General features: G+C 45.7%; 1 protein-coding gene across 6 annotated transcripts in view; it reads left to right on the top strand.

Annotated features, from left to right (window-relative positions):
• Nucleotides 1-325: 325 nt before the first annotated feature.
• The window catches only part of MVB12B (multivesicular body subunit 12B), a 49,895-nt gene continuing 31,244 nt past the window's right edge, over nucleotides 326-18,976 (top strand). For 3 of the 6 annotated variants that reach the window (XR_014176520.1, XR_014176521.1, XM_081967308.1), the window contains exons 1-6: nucleotides 504-691; nucleotides 5,042-5,164; nucleotides 12,058-12,165; nucleotides 14,929-15,025; nucleotides 16,376-16,505; nucleotides 17,876-17,998. Coding sequence is in view for 4 of the 6 variants with exons in the window: in XM_081967308.1 (XP_081823434.1) it covers nucleotides 635-691; nucleotides 5,042-5,164; nucleotides 12,058-12,165; nucleotides 14,929-15,025; nucleotides 16,376-16,505; nucleotides 17,876-17,998 (638 nt within the window). In the remaining 2 variants the exon portion in view is untranslated. The other 3 variants (XM_081967310.1, XM_081967311.1, XM_081967309.1) reach the window with 3 other exon arrangements.

Genomic DNA, 18,976 nt, shown 5'->3' with positions numbered 1-18,976 from the left:
AAAGCCCCACTCGGGGATCACAGCCCCTCCACCGACCCCGTCCTTCCTCCCTTGGCAGGGGAGCAAAACCGGCGGACAGGGAGGCTCGGGTTGGAGCGCGCCCCCGTCCCCGCTCTCTCCGGGCTCCTCTCCTTTCTTGGCGGTGCGCTCCGGGCGCGCTTTGGAGAGACTCCGGGGGGTCCCTCGCGCGCCCTGGGCGCACGGCTAGAGCGAGCCCGGGCTGTGGCCACGCGGCTGGCTGCGCCGCTTCTGCCTGGAGCCGGTGGGCGGCGGCGGAGGCGGCCGAGGCGAGGCAGCGGCAGTGCGGGCTCCGGGAGGCAGGGGGCTCTGTGGCTGGAAGGCGGCGGCTCGTCGGAGAGCAGCGCCCGGCTGGGTGGGAGGCGGTGTCAGCTCGCCCTCGGCCGCCGCTTCCCTCCGCCCTCGCTCGGGTGCGGACGGGCTGCTCCGCTTGGGATCTGGGGGGCCTCGCCTTTGCACGCCCGGTAAGGACCGACGGCTCCTGCGGACCCCGCCGGGCCTCCTCCTCTTCTTCCTCCCTCCCACCCGCTGCCGCCTCTTCTTCTCCTTCTCCTCTTTTTCTCCTTCTCCTCTTCTCCTGCCTCCTTCTCCTCTTCTTCCTCCGCCCCGCCGGGCAATGAAAAGCTGCTTCTGCCTGAAACGGGGGAGCCGCCACCAGCCGCCACCAGCAACAGTTAAGTGTCTCCCATCCACCCACCGACCCCCTTATCGAGGCCTGGCTGCCCCCCCCCCCCGCCCCAACCCCAACCATTGCTCCCCTCTCCCAGGCTGGGGCCTGCGCCCCCTTCCTCCTTGCGCTCCTGCTCCCTCTTCCCTTCCCCTGCATGCACCTTTTGGGGTGCATTGGGGGAACCCTTCTCCCCCTCCCCCCTCCCCATGCTAAGCCGGGGGAAAGGAGCGCGGAGGCCTTGCATATGGTGTGTATATTTGCTGGGGGGGGGGGTTGCTGTAACTCTCCCCGTTTCTTCCAGCCCTTCCCTTAAAGGAGGTGGGGACCCCTCTTTTAGGGGAAGGATGGGAGGAAAGAATGGTAGGGGGAGAAAAGGGGGGAGAGAGACCCCGCAAAGATTCAGAACAAGGGGGCTGGCTTTGTCTTGTGTGCCCCCCCAATCCCCATTCCTCTTTTTTCCAATACCAGGCGAGGAAGAATTCTGCCAGCCAATCAAAAACCACAAACTGAGGGGGAGGCCCGCCTGCGCTTTGACTCGCAATAGCTCCCCTCCGCCAGCTTCCTTGATGCTGTTTTGGCTTTCCTGGGTGGTTTTTTTTTTTGAGGGGTGGGAGGTGGAGGCTTGAAAGCCCCCTTGTGTTTGGGAGCAGAAGACGCCCCCCCCCTGGAGGTCAGCTTCTTCTCCCCCCCCCTCTGCTTTGTTGCATTAAAGAGGTGGGGACTTGCCTTGCGTGACCCCAGGTTCTTCGCACGGGGGTCGCCCACCCACCCACCTTCCTGCACTGGCACCTAGGTCGGGTGTCTTCCGGTTTGAAGCCCCCACCCCCACCACTCCCCACTGGTATTGACACTCTGCTTTTTTAGTTCCGGCCTTCCGAAGGATCCCATCCCTGGAGCTGCCTTGCTTTCATATTTTCCAGTGGGAAAAGACCCCTTTGGAAAAGCAGGGGTCCCAGCAGGTCGAACAAGGAAAAGACCCTTTAAGTGAGCAGCATTACCCTTGGGAACCCTGAAAGCTCAATAACAGGAAGAGAAAATGTCTCCTAGCTGTGTTTATTTTGTTTTGTTTTGTTTTATTTTTTTAAAAAACTGCTACTGTTAGGTTAACAAGAGCTAATAGGCTTCATCCCTTCCCCCCCCCCCCAAAGAAAAGCTGAAGGGAAGCCAGGAAGCGCTACAGCATAAGGTAGTGTGACTGCTGACGAGTCGGGGCAAGTTAGCAATAGAATATATTCTAATGGAATATTAGCAATATATTGGAAATTATTCAATGGGTTGCTACAGGCTTGTTCAGTCAGCCTGCTAAGCAGTTGCCTTGTTTGTGACAGGGGATGTTGCCTTTGTAAACTCGAGCGGCAGTAACCAACTGGTGGCCTGTGGAGAACTGGGGGTCCGTGAGGATACGTTGGTGGTCTGCAGAAAAATGATTTGCCTTTTTTATATTGCACTAAATCAGGGGTCCTCAATCTATGCATCCTGGGACAGATACGTGCAATGAACGCTTGTGTTGCTGCAGAGAGTCTCCCCCTTCGGGGTCTTTTTGTGGGGGTCGGAGAGGGGCAGAAATTCCGACTTGAGGTCTGTTTCGGCCTCCTGGTGGGGGGCTTTGGGCGAAGGCTGGAGGGAAGAGCCGCTGGTGGCGAAGAGCCGGAGGGCCTCGTTCCAGTGGGACTGCATCATGGCCTGGAACTGGCTGACCATTTCAGCCCACTGAGCCTCCAGGCGCCGGTACCTGGCCTTGTACTCCCACAGGTCCTCCCTCTGCTTGGGAAGCCCATGCTCCTAGTCCTCAGTGAGGTGCTTCTGCTGAGCCTCCTTCTCGGTCAGATCCAATTTGAACTGAGCTGTTTTGCCAACTCTTTTTCCTGGTGGCTGCTTAGCTCCAGCAACTGCTTCCTGTTGGGGCCCTAAGGAGCCCGGGCGGGCAGGCAAGGAATGGCGAGCAGAGGCTGGCAAGGGCCCCCTTGAGTAACATCGAGTTGGCCACGCCCACCCAGTCACATGACCACCTAGCCACGCCCACCCAGCCGGTCATTAGGCAGATCCTATTAGTGGTCAGCAGGATTTCAAATTATGAATTTAGTGGTCCCTGAGGTCCGAAAGGTTGGGGACCTCTGGACTAGAGTGATGAAAGTAAACATTGCTAAATGCCAGTGTAGCAAATTGTAACGTATACAATTCAGCCAGTTGTGTATTCGGTGAAACAACAATGAAGTCATGTGTGGCCTACTGGTTTACACCTTGACATCCAGGATTTCTCTCAAAGCTATCTTTAATCTAGGTTTTAATCTAGCTGATTGGGGGGGGGGGGGTCGATCAGAAAGGTCGGCAGTTCGGTGGTTCGAATCCCTAGTGCCGCATAATGGAGGGAGCTCCCGTGACTTCTCTCAGGTTCTGCCATCCTAGCAGTTCGAAAGCACGTCAAAAATGCAAGTAGAAAAATAAGGACCACTTTTGGTGGGAAGGGAACAGCGTTCCGTGCACCTTCGGCGTTGAGTTATGCCGGCCACGTGACCACGGAGACGTCTTCGGACAGCGCTGGCTCTTCGGCTTTGAAACGGTGATGAGCACCGCCCCCTACAGTCGGGAACGACTAGCACAGATGTGCAAGGGGAACCTTTACCATTACCTTGTAGTTCAGGGTTGAACGTTGGTGTCCTTGGTGCTCCCTGAGCTGGGTGGCTTTCTTGCAGACATTTCATTACCACACTAGGTAACATCATCAGTACCATCCCACTCCTTTCCACCGCCTATGATGTTTCCTAGTTTGGTAATGAAAGGTCTGCAAGAAAACCATCAGTCTCGGAGAGAACCAAGGACCCCATAAACTTCCTCCACTCCACAAACCCCACTCCCTCGCAGCACTGATGACGTTAGCTAGTTGGGTCATGAAACGTCTGCAAGAAAGCCGTCGGGCTCAGAGAGAGACCCAAGGACCCCACCATATACCGAACAGAAAGTCCTTAAGATCCCTGCCATCCTACATACCTTAAAGACACGGAGTAACTTTGGGGAAAGAAATCTCAAGGCAAAAGGCAGCCTTCTCCCAGGGCAGAAAAAGTACCACAAAGGGGGTTGCCCCCCAAAAAAGAAAAGAAAAGTGGTCATACTTGATGGTGTGGTTTGTGTCCCCCAAATGCCTGGAGCACCAGAGCCCCTTTCTAGGAATGTAGACTTGCCTTTTATGAGGGTGTTTTTACGCACCTAGAGAAATCGGTGGGAGGCCGTGACAATATACAAGGACAGAGGTTGGTGTGAATGCAGTCACTAGCTCAGTGATGGCATAAGTATTTGTTTAAAAAAATAATTTTATTGAACAGGTCTTTTTCTAAGAAAAAGACAAAAAGAAAACCTATTTTTTTGCAATTTCCTTCTGTGCAACATTTCCATCTCGATGTACATCCATTGTAAACGTACTTCTCCCTCCTTGTTTCAATTCTCTTTGTCTATATACATATGATGCTATTATATACATTCCTTCATTTACAATCCTTCTTTCCATCCCTACCTGTACATTGTTAATTTCTAACTCCTGTGTCGTCTTTATTTAGTCTTTCCTCAAGGTTTACACCTGTCCTCTAGCCATTTGTACCCCTCGTTCCATCCCATGTAATATTCTGTTTCCTCCTTTTCTTTTATTTCTTTTGTAAATTTGTCCATCTCTGCACACACTAACTCTAATGAAAGTGTTAGAGATGGCATAAGTATTTTAAACAGTCCAGGATCCTGAAACCACAGTTCCTTCCTTCCTTCCTTCCTTCCTTCCTTCCTTCCTTCCTTCCTTTCCTCCTTCCTCCCCTCCCTTCCTCCTTCCTTCCTTCCTTCCCATACTATTCCTTCTTTCTTCTCCTTCCTTCCTTCCCTCCCTCTTTCCTTGCTTCCTTCCTTCCCATACCATTCCTTCTTTCTTCTCCTTCCTTCCTTCCCTCCCTCTTTCCTTGCTTCCTTCCTTCCCATACCATTCCTTCTTTCCTCTTCTTCCTTCCTTCCCTCCCTCCCTCCTTTCCTTCCTTGCTTCCTTCCTTCCCTCCTCCCTGCAGAAGGCTGATTGGGAGAGGTTGAATTTCCGTTCGTGCTGCAAAATGACATCTTTCCTGTTTACAAATGCCCTAAACAAAGAAATAAAATACTTCTTTTAGTTCTGGAAAATTAAAATAGAAGCCTTGATGCTTAGAAATACTTATTTATTTATTTATTGCCTTCTCCTGCTTGGGGTTGTTTTGTTTTTTGTTTAGTTTGGCTGGGATCAGGGAGGAGGGGAGGATCGCAGACAAAAGAACTCTTTCGATGCATCAAATCCCTAAATTTTGCGTTCTGACCTGCCTCTGCCTCTGGACTCTTCTTGTCTTCCAGGATCTATCCACCATGCCGGAGGTTAGAGAGCTCACCGATGCCTTGGCCAATGTGCCTATGGACCCCATTACCGGCGTTGGCGTCGTAGCCTCCCGGAGTCGAGCCCCAAGCAATTACGACGTGGTGAGTACGAACTCTGGAATGGTTTCCTTTCTTTGTCGTCTTTGTACAGGGTGGATTTGATTTAAATCATGACTTAAAATCACTAGTCAAAAGGGTTGTGTCCTGACCGAGGCTCCCCCAAAAAGCAGGAGGCAGAGTCCTGGTTTCCGACAAAACCCCTTTTATTAAACGAATGTGAATTCCTCTCATTCAGATTCAGCAAAGGCCTGGCAAACAGTCTTTCAAAGGAGTATTTATGACTACAGACCTTATCTATCTTGGAAAGCTGCCACGTAAATATTTCCCAGATGATGCGCTGTGCAAGGAAAGACTGGGCACAGAGTCTTTGAGATTCACGGACAGATCTTCACACTTCAAACCAGCACCTTTCTATCCTGTTTTCCCCAAAATAAGACCTTCCCGGATAATAAGCCCAGTCGGGCTTTGGAGCGCATGCGCTAAAATAAGCTCTCCCCTGAAAATATCGCAGCACAGCAGCAGCCAGGAGGTGACCCTGCTCGCCGCCTCCTGAACCTCAAAAAATAATAAGACCTCTCCGAAAATAAGGCCAAAATTGGGGTTCAAAGGACCCTGTCTTGTTTTGGGGGAAACACCGTAGTTATGATATTGTTTGGGAGAACTTGCCCCCCAAAATTGTTTTTTTTTAAATAGGGAAAACTAAATAAAGGAGAGGTACAAAGAACTCGTTGGCCAGGAAGGAAGGTGGGGAGGGAAGAATTTTGCAAATCACCTGTCTGGAATCTCAAACAGGAGCTTTCTCTCCGTAGCTACTGTATTTCCTCATACTTGAGGGCTGATAAGGCAGCGTTAAGTTCACCACTTCAAATTCCAAGACGGATTGTATATTTGTTTTATCCCCCTCACCTCCCTGCACAAATTGAGAATCGGGAACTGGCTTTCGGACTGTTTTGCAAGAAGGCAAGGAAGAACTCCATCGATCTATCAAGATCTAGGCTTCCCCAAAAAGCAAGAGGCAGAGTCCTGGTCCCGACAAAACCCCTTTTATTAAACGAATGTGAATTCCTCTCATTCACCTTCAGCCAAGGCCTGGCAAACAGTCTTTTCAAAGGAGTATTTATGACCACAGACCTTATCTATCTTGGAAAGCTGCCATGTAAATATTTCCCAAATGAGGCACTGTGCAAGGAAAGAGTTGGCACAGAGTCTCTGAGATTCACGGACAGATCTTCACACCCCTGAAACGAATCTAACAAACGAACGAATGAATTGTTTCCTGCGAAAGCCCACTCCCCTTTCGCTCCTCTTTTATTTAAGTCACTTTTTTCAGCGCTGTTGTAATTTGGAACGGTCACTAAGGGAACCGTTGTATGTCGAGGATTACCTGTAGTTATTATCTAGGGTTCCTGGATGGTGGTTAGAGCAGATGAGTTTTAATTCTGCCCTGCAAACCTTATAACTCCACTGAGTTGATCCAATTAAGATGTTTGCTTTTCCTTGGCATATTAACTATAAATGTTGCAATACAATCATCTATATTAGTCAACGCACTGCATTTATATCACATGCATCGCATTAATATTAATCAACGGATTACATTAATTTATATTAACGCATTATGTTAAGGTGTTACATTTATTTTAATCAATGCCTTACATTCTATGGATCCGTGTATTGCATTTATATGCCACCCAACTCCCAGCAAAGGTGACTTTTCCCCATATAGATTAGATATTCCCAGATTTGGAAACCTGATTTGGAATGTGGATGACGTGTTTAGAATCAAAGAGGCCAAGTTGCTAGTCCTCAGGGTTCCAATAGGAACCTTTCAAGGGCAAGGAGGACGAACGTGCCAGACTCTAAGCAGAGTATATTTACTTGATAGGGAGGGTTCATTGGAATGCCAGTTCCTCACCCATCTCTGTTGTAAGGAGCGCACACAAATCCTAAAGCTGGCACATTGTTACAAGTTGTGCTGGATTATCTTTTTATTTTGCATTAGCCGATAACCTGGCGTTGCCCGGGTATTTATTTATAGGGGGGAAAATGTCCGGACCAAATCTAATTTCAAATGTTGGATTTTCCCCCTTACCAGAGGGAGCCCCCTTGGGTTGAAGTCGTTACCATGCCAACTTCACTGCACTGACTGTAGGGTAGAATCCATTTTACAGTAGTACAGTAGAAGCCATTTTAAAGCACAACAGGCTGTATTTTAACAGAACACACACACACTAAGAGATGCTAGGGGTGTCTTACCCCCCACAATATTTGTTTCCAGAGAGTAAATCATCTGTGTTTCCACGTTTGGTTGAAATTGCTCAAGGCGCTCCAGAGTTATGCTGGAACACACACACACACACACAGACAAGATTGGGCAGGGATGAATTAATTGCGCCTTTGGCATTTCGCAGGGAAAAAGGCAGAGAACTTCCTTGGAGGCTAATGTTCAAACATGTGCAGGCTGGTGGCTCAGATTTTGACGATTTTCCAAGCTGGGATGAGAAGGAAGTTTTGGGATCACAAGGAGACGTAGCTGTGCTTTTTGAGGTCTCAAGATTATGGTTTGAGGCCCCGATTTCTGATGTTCCTAGAAAAATAAGGTGGGGATATACCGTATTTTTCGGAGTATAAGACGCACCTTTTTTCCTCTAAAAAGAGGCTGAAAATCTGGGTGTGTCTTATACACCAAATACAGCATTTTTTTTTCCTTCCGAAGCCCTGCCCCCTTCACCCAAATGGCCTTATGGAAGCTTTCAGAGAGCTGCTGGGAGCTGGGGAAGGCAGAAATGAGCGAAAAACGGGCCATTTTTTGGTCAATTTTGTCCCCCAGCCCCCAGGAGCACTCTATAAGCCTCCATAAGGCTATACATGCAATTATTTTGACAAAAAATGGCCCGTTTTTGCAAAAAATGGACCGGTTTTTTGCTCGTTTTTGCCCCCCCCCAGAGAACTCTGCAACCCCCTGCCCCCAAGGCTATTCATGCCTTTTTTAAAAAAAAATCCTATCCACGCCCTGCTCCCTTTTCTTAATCTGTTAAGGAAGAGCTGCATTCGATCAGATTCAATCAGGATAGAGCTGGAAGGGACCTTGGAGGTCTTCTAGTCCAACCCCCTGCTCAAGCAGGAGACCCTGTACCATTCCAGACAAGTGGTTGTCCAGTCTCTCTCTAAAAAAAACTCCAGTGAAGAAGCAACTTCTGGAGGAACCTGTTCCACCGGTTATATCCAAAAAATATTTAAATGTATTAGAAATTTTAAAAATATTGTAAAAAAAAAAAAGTGTCTCTGACTTATTCGCAATCCACAAAAGGAGGTAGAAAGATAATTGCAGTTCAAGGGGCAATAAAAACATTCCGGGACAATACAAATTTGCAATTCAGCTGTAAAACTTTGCAACTATTGTCATTGTAAACTCCTTTTTAAAACGTTCCTTCAGTTTTCTCAGGATCGTTCAATCTATTTTTTTAAAAAATGTATTCAATTCCTTCATGATTATTTAGTTAATGAGCTCTTCTCTTAAAGCTTCATAAAAGGATCTTTTCTTCCAAACTTAAAAACGCTGCATTCTGTAATGGAAAAAAAAGGCAAAAAAATAGAAACATGAAGGACTTATTTGATCCAGTTCTTCTGCTGCAAGCTTCAACTATTTTCCACTGTTTTTGTGGTTGATTATTTCTCCTCCTAGTAGTAGATTCCCTCATGCTTGAATTTCCCAGGCTTTGGGTCTGGCACACTGCTGTCTTTTTTCTTCTTCTGGCACATCCCAAAAAGCTTTTTTTTTTTTTTTTTTGAGATTGAAATAAAATCGCATTGTCGACATTCCACCCCTGCACACATTTTGTGGCAAATGTTTTGCCGTCAGAATGCTTGAGGCAGGGAGGAAATTTACCCCGAGATGAAATCACCTCTTTGAAGTTTCTTCTTTTTAATCTCCCCCCCCCTCCCACTTTTAAAAAATAATAATAATATTAATGGAATGCTGTGTTTATTGGCTTGCTGTTATAAACAACATTGAAAAACAATTGCATGCCAAGGTTCTTAACTCTGGCTGAAAACAGCACAACATTTAATAACTCAGGTTTTCATCTTTTTTTAGGGTTTTTCACATCTTTAAATGGGGAAAACATCGTAAAGCGAAGTAAAATTTATTAGCAAGATCAGATTTTTAGATGATAGATAGATAGATAGACAGACAGACAGACAGATAGATAGATAGATTAGAGAAATAGATGAGATTTGTGATAGGTAGGTAGAGAGATAGAAAAATAGAGATAGATATAGGATAGATAGATGATAGATGATAGATAGATAGATGATAGATAGATAGATAGATAGATAGATGATAGATAGATAGATAGATAGATAGATAGATAGATGATAGATAGATAGATGATAGATAGATAGAGATAGGTGATAGATAGATAGATAGATAGATAGATAGATAGATAGATAGATAGATAGATAGATGATAGATAGATGATAGATAGATGATAGATGAGAAATAGATGAGAAATAGATGAGATTGGAGATAGGTATGTAGGTAGAGAGATAGAAAAATAGAGATGGATGGATGGATAGATAGGAGAAATAGATGAGTAGATAGGTAGATAGGTAGAGAGATAGATAGAAAAATAGATATAGATAGATAGGTGATAGATGATAGATAGAAAAATAGATAGATTAGATAGATAGATAGATAGATAGATAGATAGATAGATAGATAGATAGATAGATAGATAGATGATAGATAGATAGATGATAGATAGATAGATAGATGATAGATAGATAGATAGATAGATAGATAGATAGATAGATAGATAGATAGATAGATGATAGATGATAGATATATTAGAGAAATAGATGAGAATGGAGGTAGGTAGGTAGGTAGATAGGTAGGTAGAGAGAGAGATGATAGGGAGGATAGATAAGTAGGGAGAAAATGGATGGATGGATGGATGGATGGATGGAAGGAAGGAGCTAAATTAGACATCAACTCCTAAGAGATGTAGACATCACAACTAGGAATTGGCCCAGAGGTTATATCCTGTCCTACTTCTCAAAGGGAAATCTTAATAGCTTTTTGTACATGGCCAAATTTCTTTCGTTAGGAACAATTTTCTTCTGCTAAATTTGAGATTGTCCTGTCTCTAGCGAAGACCTGATTGGATTAGCTATGGTTAATTCAAGAAGCTGTGGAGATCCAGATTGGATGAACCAGTCTGTGGATCCCACAGTGTCTGTGGACTCAGATTCGTGGTCAGGGTGTGTCACACAAGGCCAAAATGTGTGTAAGGGAAAGGGAGAGACAAAGAAGGAATGGCGCATATAAGATGCAGAAAATAAGATTTAGCGCATCCTGAGAGCATATCCCGGTAATTAGAATGGGCTCGGAGCCCAAAAATCTGCAGATTGTTCCAACAATGGCATTCCTTTCCTGAAAGCACTTGGATTAAAAGCGCAGACGGAAATAAACATGTCCCTTGTTTTTAGAATATAATAGAATAGAATTCTTTATTGGCCAAGTGTGATTGGACACACAAGGAATTTGTCTTTGGTGCAGATGCTCTCAGTGTACATAAAAAATACGTTCGTCATGAATCATAAGGTTCAACACTTAAAGATATATAGGGTACAAATAAGCAATCAGGAAACAATCAGTATCAATATAAATCGTAAGGATACAAGCAACAAGTTACAATCATGCAGTCATAAGTGGGAGGAGATGGGTGATGGGAACGATGAGAAGACTAATAGTAATGCTGACTTAGTGAATAGTTTGACAATGTCGAGGGAATTATTTGTTTAGCAGAGGGATGGCATTTGGGGAAAAAGCTGTTCTTGTGTTTAGTTGTTCTGGTGTGTAGTGCCCTATAGTGTCATTTTGAGAGTAGAAGTTGTAACAGTTTATGTCCAGGATGTGAAGAGTCTGTAAATATTTTCATGCCTCTCTTTTTGACTCATGCGGTGTACAGGACCTCGATGGAAGGCAGGTTGGTAGTAATTGTTTTTCCTGCAGTTCTAATTATCCTTTGAAGTCCGTGTCTGTCTTGTTGGGTTGCAGAACCAAATCAGACATTTTCAATGTCGTTACGAACTGTGGAAGTTTGAAGATGGCCCCTTCTGTGGTTGAACCAAATTGCGAATCGGGTTTTGAAGATGTGCTGATGATTTTCTTGCACATGCTTGTCCACTTGCCAAGAGTTGTGTTGTTGTTTTTTTAAAAAAACCTTTGCAGATATTTGCTGTGAATTTGATTGATGAGTCTCCTTGGATTGTGGGTCAGTTTGGGTCATTTTCAAACTTGTGTTTTTAACGCCAAGTCTTTCCCATCTCTAAAAGTTAGCTTAGGATTTTTACATTGGATTGTGGCACTATTTATTTCTTTGTAGGTTTAGCTAGTTTGATGCAACTCCTCAAGGCAATGAAAAGAGATGGAGAAGAAAGTTTTATCACTAGAAAGAAAGCTTGGATAAATACAAGGCAGCCTTTTGGACTTTATGAAAAAGGGAACAGTAGTAGGACTAGACAATCCTCAGGGAAAATGTCCCATCTCTTGGTATGACCATCACAACAGGTCTGCCAACAATGGGTGTACTATACTGTGGCTTCTTTTAAACGTGGTTTATTAAATGCATCAGAGGTTGTGGGATCCTTGGTGCTCTCTGAGCTTGGTGGGTTTCTTGCAGACATTTCATGACCCAACTAGGTAACATCATCAGTGCCAGAAGGGGATGGGGTTCGTGGAGTGGAGGAGGAGGGCAGCGGGGGTCTTTGGTGTTCTCTTAGCTTGTGGTTGTTTTCTTGCAGACATTTCATGACCCAACTAAGTAACACATCTTCAGCGGCTAAAGATGTGAATTACCTCTGAATATCCAACACTGATGATGCTTCCTAGTTATAGACACAACTTCCCTTTCTCTTTTTATCCCCCCCAGGTTGCACAAACGGCAGATGGCTTAGATGCTGATCTTTGGAAAGATGGCTTGTTCAAATCCAAGGTCACACGATATTTGTGCTTCACGCGGACTTTCTCCAAAGAGAACGTAAGTGGCTTGCTTTTTTTGGCCCAAACGCGGTGGCTCAGTGGCGAAGACGCTGAGCTTGTCGATCAGAAAGGTCGGCAGTTCGGTGGTTCGAATCCCTAGCGCCGCGTAACAGAGTGCGCTCCTGTGACTTGTCCCAGCTTCTGCAAATCTAGCAGTTTGAAAGCACATAAAAAATGCAAGTGGAAAAATAGGGACCACTTTGGTGGGAAGGTAACTTTGAACTCTGGTGCGAGTCCCTTGGCGATCAATCCGATCAGTCCTAGAGGAGATCAACCCTGACTGCTGTTCAGAAGGCCAGATCCTGAAGAGGAAACTCACAGACTTTGGCCACCTAATGAGAAGGAAGGACTCCCTGGAGAAGAGCCTCATGCTGGGAAAGAAGAATGGGACGGCAGAGAAGGAGGTGGCTGGATGGAGTCACTGAAGCAGTTGGCGTGAGCTTAGATGGACTCCAGAGGATGATAGAGGACAGGAAGGCCTGGAAGAACGTTGTCCATGGGGCCGTGATGGGTTAGACACAACTTCCCAACTAACAACAACAACAAATAGCAGATTCCTAAAGAGCCAGTTTGGATTAGCGGTTAAGGCTAGAAGCTGGGAGACTTGTGAGTTTGGATTGGAAGCCAGGAGATCATGAAGTTGAATTAGAGATCAGGAGACACTAAGTTTGGATTAAGAGATCTTTCTCCAGGACACCATAAGAAGCAGGAGGCCAGGAGACGCTGGATTAGAATTAGAAGCCAGGAGACGCTGGATTAGAATTAGAAGCCAGGAGACCGTGAGTTCTACCCTAGCTGTAGGCACCAAAGCCAGCTGCCTGGTTTTGGACTGGTCCCCGCCTCTCAACCCCAAGAGCCAGAGTCAAATAATGCTGAAGGTTGTCCCCTCTCAGCTGTGGAAATTCCCTCGCGGGAGGCAGGGCTAATCCTCCCTCAGCCCTAGGAAGCTCTTCCCAAAGATGCTGCCAAGAAAGCTGTACGGTCTTGTCTGTGAGTTGCCAGAAGTTGAGGCTGCCTCCGAGGCAGACAGATAGAAAATTATTTGGTTCCTAGTCAGGTTTGTTCCCCATTATTCACCTTCTCTTTGGTCTCCTGTGCCAAGATTCTTGTGGGGTGTGTGTGGGGTGCATCTTGATTATTGCAGGGTGCAAAATCCCGTTTCTCCCCTCCCACTCGCCCCCAAGGGAAAGATGTTTCCAGAAGGGTTATGCTGACACAGGACGATGGGCCCCTACTTGCATGGCTGTTAGAACAAGAGAGATCCCGGATACGGTTTCTGATGGGAATGCTAGGAAAACCTGAGCATAAAAAGCTTTGCTGTAGAACGTGGCTTCTTCTCCAGCCCTTAATTAATATGGAACAACATTTGCTTGGATTGCAAGCCGGATTCCTTGTTCTAACATGGCATGGAGGCATCATCTCTCCCCCCCCACCCCCGCAACGTTTCCGCTTTCTGGACTTTTGGGACCAAGCTTCAAAAAGAAACCTGATTAGCAAAATGGATGGATGCCTCGTCTGCCCAGATAAGGATGTTCTCTGTCTGTGTCATTTTTTCCCCCCTATGGCGGTATCGTCATAAAACTGGAGCTGTGTTGATGCTTTGTCATTCTGGGAAGATGTGGCTTTCAAATGCTCCTTCAGCATCCCCCCGAAATAAGGGCATTTCAAGCAAATGTCCCCGTCTGGTTGATGCTGGTCTATAACCATAATTGTGGGATGCGGTGGCTAAGACGCTGAGCTTGTCGATCAGAAAGGCCGGCAGGCCGGCTGTTCGAATACTTAGCGCCGCGTAACGGAGTGAGCTCCCATGACTTGTCTCAGCTTTTGCCAACCTAGCCGTTCGAAAGCAAATGCAAGTAGAAAAATAGGAGCCACCTTTGGTGGGAAGGGAACAGCCTTCCGTGCGCCTTCGGTGTTGAGTCATGCCAGCCACACGACCACAGAGACGTCTTCGGACAGCGCTGGCTCCTCGGCTTTGAAACAGAAATGAGCACTGCCCCCTACAGTCGGGAATGACTAGCTCATATATACGAGGGGAATCTTGACCTTTATAACCATCATTGTCAGACTGGAAGTCACCTTTTATATTGGGCTTTCCTGCCTGCCACATTTAATGCTGTGGGAGAATTGGGGTGTGTGTGTGTTTATATGGGGTATGGGAGATATATAGTCTAAATAACATTGCTTTCTTAGAGTGTCAAGGACATCTTGTCCTGTACCTGGAAGGGCATGACTAAGAGGCATCTCCAGTTTGGACGGTGCCTGATTGGACACAACATGTGATGGACAAGTGGGTGCTGGGTAGGGACTTGTACTTTCATTTGGGTGGGGAAAACCTGGTGTGCCAACTTTCCAGGTGTGCCAATACGACCTCTCTAATAAAATGGAACTTTGAGAAACCTCAAGCCTCCGAGTCTTCTTTCATTGGGGGTGTTACTTGGAACCCTGATAATAATCCACATTTGATTGATTGATTGATTGTTTACAATCATTCCAGTCTCTTTGGCGATGCTCAAACAATTGTCTTCTCCAAGATTTAATCTTCCAAAGTCATGCCTCTTGACCCAGCATCCAAACTTGAGCTGAAACTCAGGGATTGTGGGTGAAAAAATCCGGATACCTGGATTGTACAATAACCTTATTGACTGGATGGTTAATGGTCTTGTGGGAATGTGGTTTATACTTATTGGGGGCGATGTAGCTTTTTGCTGAATTCTCCACTATTGGCCAGTCATTAAGTGTTCTGCTTTTCTTCCAACAGAGTCACTTAGGCAATGTCTTGGTTGACATGAAACTCATAGATGTAAAAGATACTTTGCCTGTCGGCTTCATCCCGATTCAAGAAACTATGGATACACGTAAGTAGACCCTGTAGCCTTTACTGTGATCAGATTCTCTCTAGGTTAAACCAGGGAGAGGATTCTCTGGCACACCAGCTATGGATTGAGTTGAGTTCTGTATGTATCCTTGTTGTTGGGTTGCAGTTGAAGATCAACCCATCAAAATCCAAACTAGACAAGAAAAGAGGAGATTAAAGACTGAGGTTCAAGGGGAAAGAAAGCTAAAAAAAAACTATGGAAACATCTTGGTCAACATTCTGCCACCAGGACTGGTGTCTTCTGAGAAGTTCTGGATGAAATTCAGAACTTTCATACTAAGGTGGTTCCTTAGTATGAAATTTCTCATACCAAGGAACCACCATAACTGGAACCAATGAAAACTTCATCCAACTTAACTGGATGTCCAAGTGTTGTCATTCTGCCCTCTCCTCCCTACCATAGCATTTTTCTTTAGGATTGACACCGTACACGAAGTCTACAACTGGCCCTTACTGTTCTTCTTCTGACCTAGGTGTCCCCAAAAAGCACGAGGCAGAGTCCTGGTCCCGACAAAACCCCTTTTATTAAACGAATGTGAATTCCTCTCATTCTCATTCAGCAAAGGCCTGGCAAACAGTCTTTCAAAGGAGTATTTATGACCACAGACCTTATCTAGCTTGGAAAGCTGCCATCTAAATATTTTCCCAGTGAGGTGCTGTGCAAGAAAAGACTGGGCACAGAGTCTGAGATTCACGGACAGATCTTCACACTCCTGAAACGAACTAACGAACGAACAAAATGCATTGTTTCCTGCAAAAGCCCACTCCCCCTTTTCTCCTCTTTTATTTCCTATGGGAGGGAAACCTTCCACCTGTGACTTTACTCCCACGTCTACCCTGATTTCTGAGTTCTTCTTTTCTTCTGGCAGCTCTGTGCAGGTGCACACCGGGGACAGGTTCCAGCTGTTCCTCTGCCTCACTACTGTCTAGCTCCAAAGGCAGCTGACAACTGCCAGATGGCCTTGGTCCCCTCTCTACCTCTGACATAGAGCCCTCATCAGAGCCTTCCCCAGACTCCAGGACTGGCTTAGGTTCCTCCCCAACCTCCTCACTGTCCGACTCTACTGCCATCTCTGCTGGCCGCTGGTGGGCCACAACATTCCCTTCGGCAGAAGTTCCACCAAGTTTTAAAGATCCAGATATTTGTGTCTCTACATGATCCAGGGATACACGTTCTCTACAACTTGACCAGAAAGCTTGGCGATGGAAAGGCACAAGGAGGGTGGGAAGGAGAAATTGGAATCATTGAGAGCAATCGTTGTTAGTTTTCTCTTTCTTCCAACTACTTGCAAAGAGGAGAGATTCTTTAAACTCATCCTGTCTTTTTCAGAAGAAACTGCTTTTCGGAAAAAGAGGTTGTGCATTAAATTTATTCCCCGGGATTCTACAGAGGCCGCCATTTGTGATATCCGGATTCTTGGCCGAGGCAAACAAACTCTTCCACAGTTTACGTACATTGGGTATGGAGATGTTTTCATTTTTTTCTCTGAAATCAGGACCTTTCCTCAGCTTTTCTTTTCAGACGAGGCCAGGTTTCCCTTCCAGTAGGACCTCTGGCTCATTTCTAAACCCGTCCTAAGGGTCTTTGTTGTGTCTTCTATCAACTCAATAAAGCATACAACGAGTAATTGAAGGAACTAGGTATGTCTAGTGTAACAAAAAGAAGGACTATGAGTATCTTTTACATTTGGGCTTTCAGGCCTGCCACATTTTTCTACTGTGGGAAAATGGGAGGGGGATTATATGGATTATGAGTGATATATAATCAAAACAATATTCCTTTCTCAGAGAGTCAAGGACAACTTGACCTGCAGCTGTGATGGTGTGAGTGGGAGGCATCACCGATTTTGGACGGTGTGACTAGATCATGGGATGGGAGATGTGGGTGCTGGGCAGGGATTTGAACTTTCACTTGGGTGGGGAAAACCCGGAAAGTTTCGGGTTTTCCCAGATGTGCCAATATTTTGTTTTTTATTAAAGAAAAAGTTTTTTTATTTTTCCCATTCAAGTTCATTCACAAGTATACATTTTTATAGTTGCTATTTAACATTATCTACTCATCACTATATTTATTTTTACACCCATGTATAATTCAGTTTGGGTCACTTTCTTGCCACCCCGTGCCTTCATCTTATTTTGCAACAACCTTGCTCTTTCTATCTTCTCAACCTCTCTTCTTTTCTCCTCTCCTTCCTCTTTTCTCCTTCCCCTCTCTTTCCCCCACTCCTCCTCTCTTCTCCTCCCCTCTAGATTCCCCACCCTTGCATTCTCTGCTTTACCCTTTCTTCCTCCCTCCTCATCCTCTCTCCTTTCCGCTGTTGCTCTTGCTTATTTACTTCCTCTGATGGGTTTTCGGGGAGGCGTTTCAGCACCAGATATGCCAATATGACATCTCTAATAAAGTGGGACTTTGAGGAAACTCAATCCTCGGGATCTTCTTTCGTTGGGGGTCTTACCTGGAACCCTGACATTTCCAATATTTAAGTGGCTGTCCCACAGAAGAAGAGGTCAACCTATTCTCCTAAGCACCAGAGGGCAGGGCAAGAAGTAACAGATAGAAATTTACCAAGGGGAGATACTTATCAACCTAGAATTAAGGATACATTTCCTGACCATGAGAACAATTAATCAGTGGAATAGAATTTGTGGGTTCTCCCATCACTAGAGGTTTTCAAGAAGAGATTGGGCAGTCATTTGTCGGGAATGGTTTAGGTCTTCTACTTGAGCAGGAAGGGGGTTGGACTAGAAAATATCTAAGGTCCTTCCAAATCTTATTGTACTATATGTTACCTTGAATGGATTTTAATTGTTTTCTCTCTTTGCTGAAAAGGGAATTGAACAACATGGGGATCTGGTATCGAATGGGGAAGGTCCCACGAAACCACGAATCATCTCAGCCTACCACACCTTCTCCACAAGCACCAGCCACCACGCCAGCTGCCAACCTTCCCAGGTGAGATGAGGGCTTTTCCTTCTTCCTTGCCAACGATGGCTCCCAGGTGAACCCGAGGCGAAAACTAAGGGTTTTTGAAGCGTAATTCCTTGAGATGGACATGGGCTTCGACTGCTATCTATGGCCACTTGTAAGTTTCCAGATTAAACTCCTTAATTCAGAAACGCCCAGTAGCAAGATCCCCTCACAACATCTTATACTCTAGTTCTACGCCTGACCTATTTATCACCCATCTGTGTCTGTATTTGCGTTCCTTTCTCAGTTGTAGTAACAGCTATGATATTATTTTAAAAAAATTGAATGGGCAGTATCAAGCAATGACAGGCAGGCTGGGAATTTTAAAAGGGGTGATATTTTGTCCTTGCTAACATTAATTTTGCGATCCCGTTATTGTGACACTTTTTTCTCTTTCTCCTCCTCTTCTCCTTCTTCTCTGCCTGCTCCTCCTCCTCTCATTTCTTCTTCTTAATGTTGCTTCTTTTTCTCATAATCATCATCTCCTCCTCCTCCTCCTCCTCCTTCTCCACCACCTCCTCCTCCTCCTCCTCCTCCTCCTCTTGCACTGAACTTCCTGAAAGACTTAATTCTCCATTCTTGCAAGGCATGGTTTTTTAAACTATTTCTCTTTGTCTCACTTTCTTACTTTCCTCCAGATGTTGGAGATCGGAATGTGAACGAAGCGTTAGAGAAGGGGGGAAAAACAGAGCAGAAATTTTGAATTTTCTTCTTCTTCTTCTTCTTCTTCTTCTTCTTCTTCTTCTTCTTCTTCTTCTTCTTCTCCTTCTCCTCCTCCTCCTCCTCCTCCTCCTCCTCCTCCTCCTCCTCCTTTTCTTCTCCTCCTTCTCCTCCTTTTCCTCCCCTCCTCCCCCTTCTTTTCTCTTCTTCTCAACTATTCCTTCTCCCTCTCTCCTTCTCTTCTTCCTCCTCCCCTTCTCCTTCACCCCCTCCCCACTTCTTACACACACACACACAGAGCCC

Source organism: Natrix helvetica, assembly GCF_964273705.1.
Source record: "Natrix helvetica genome assembly, chromosome: 15".
Taxonomy (NCBI): Eukaryota; Metazoa; Chordata; class Lepidosauria; order Squamata; family Natricidae; genus Natrix; species Natrix helvetica.
The sequence above is the reverse complement of the archived record's forward strand: the minus strand, read 5'-3'. Positions and strand labels throughout refer to the sequence as shown.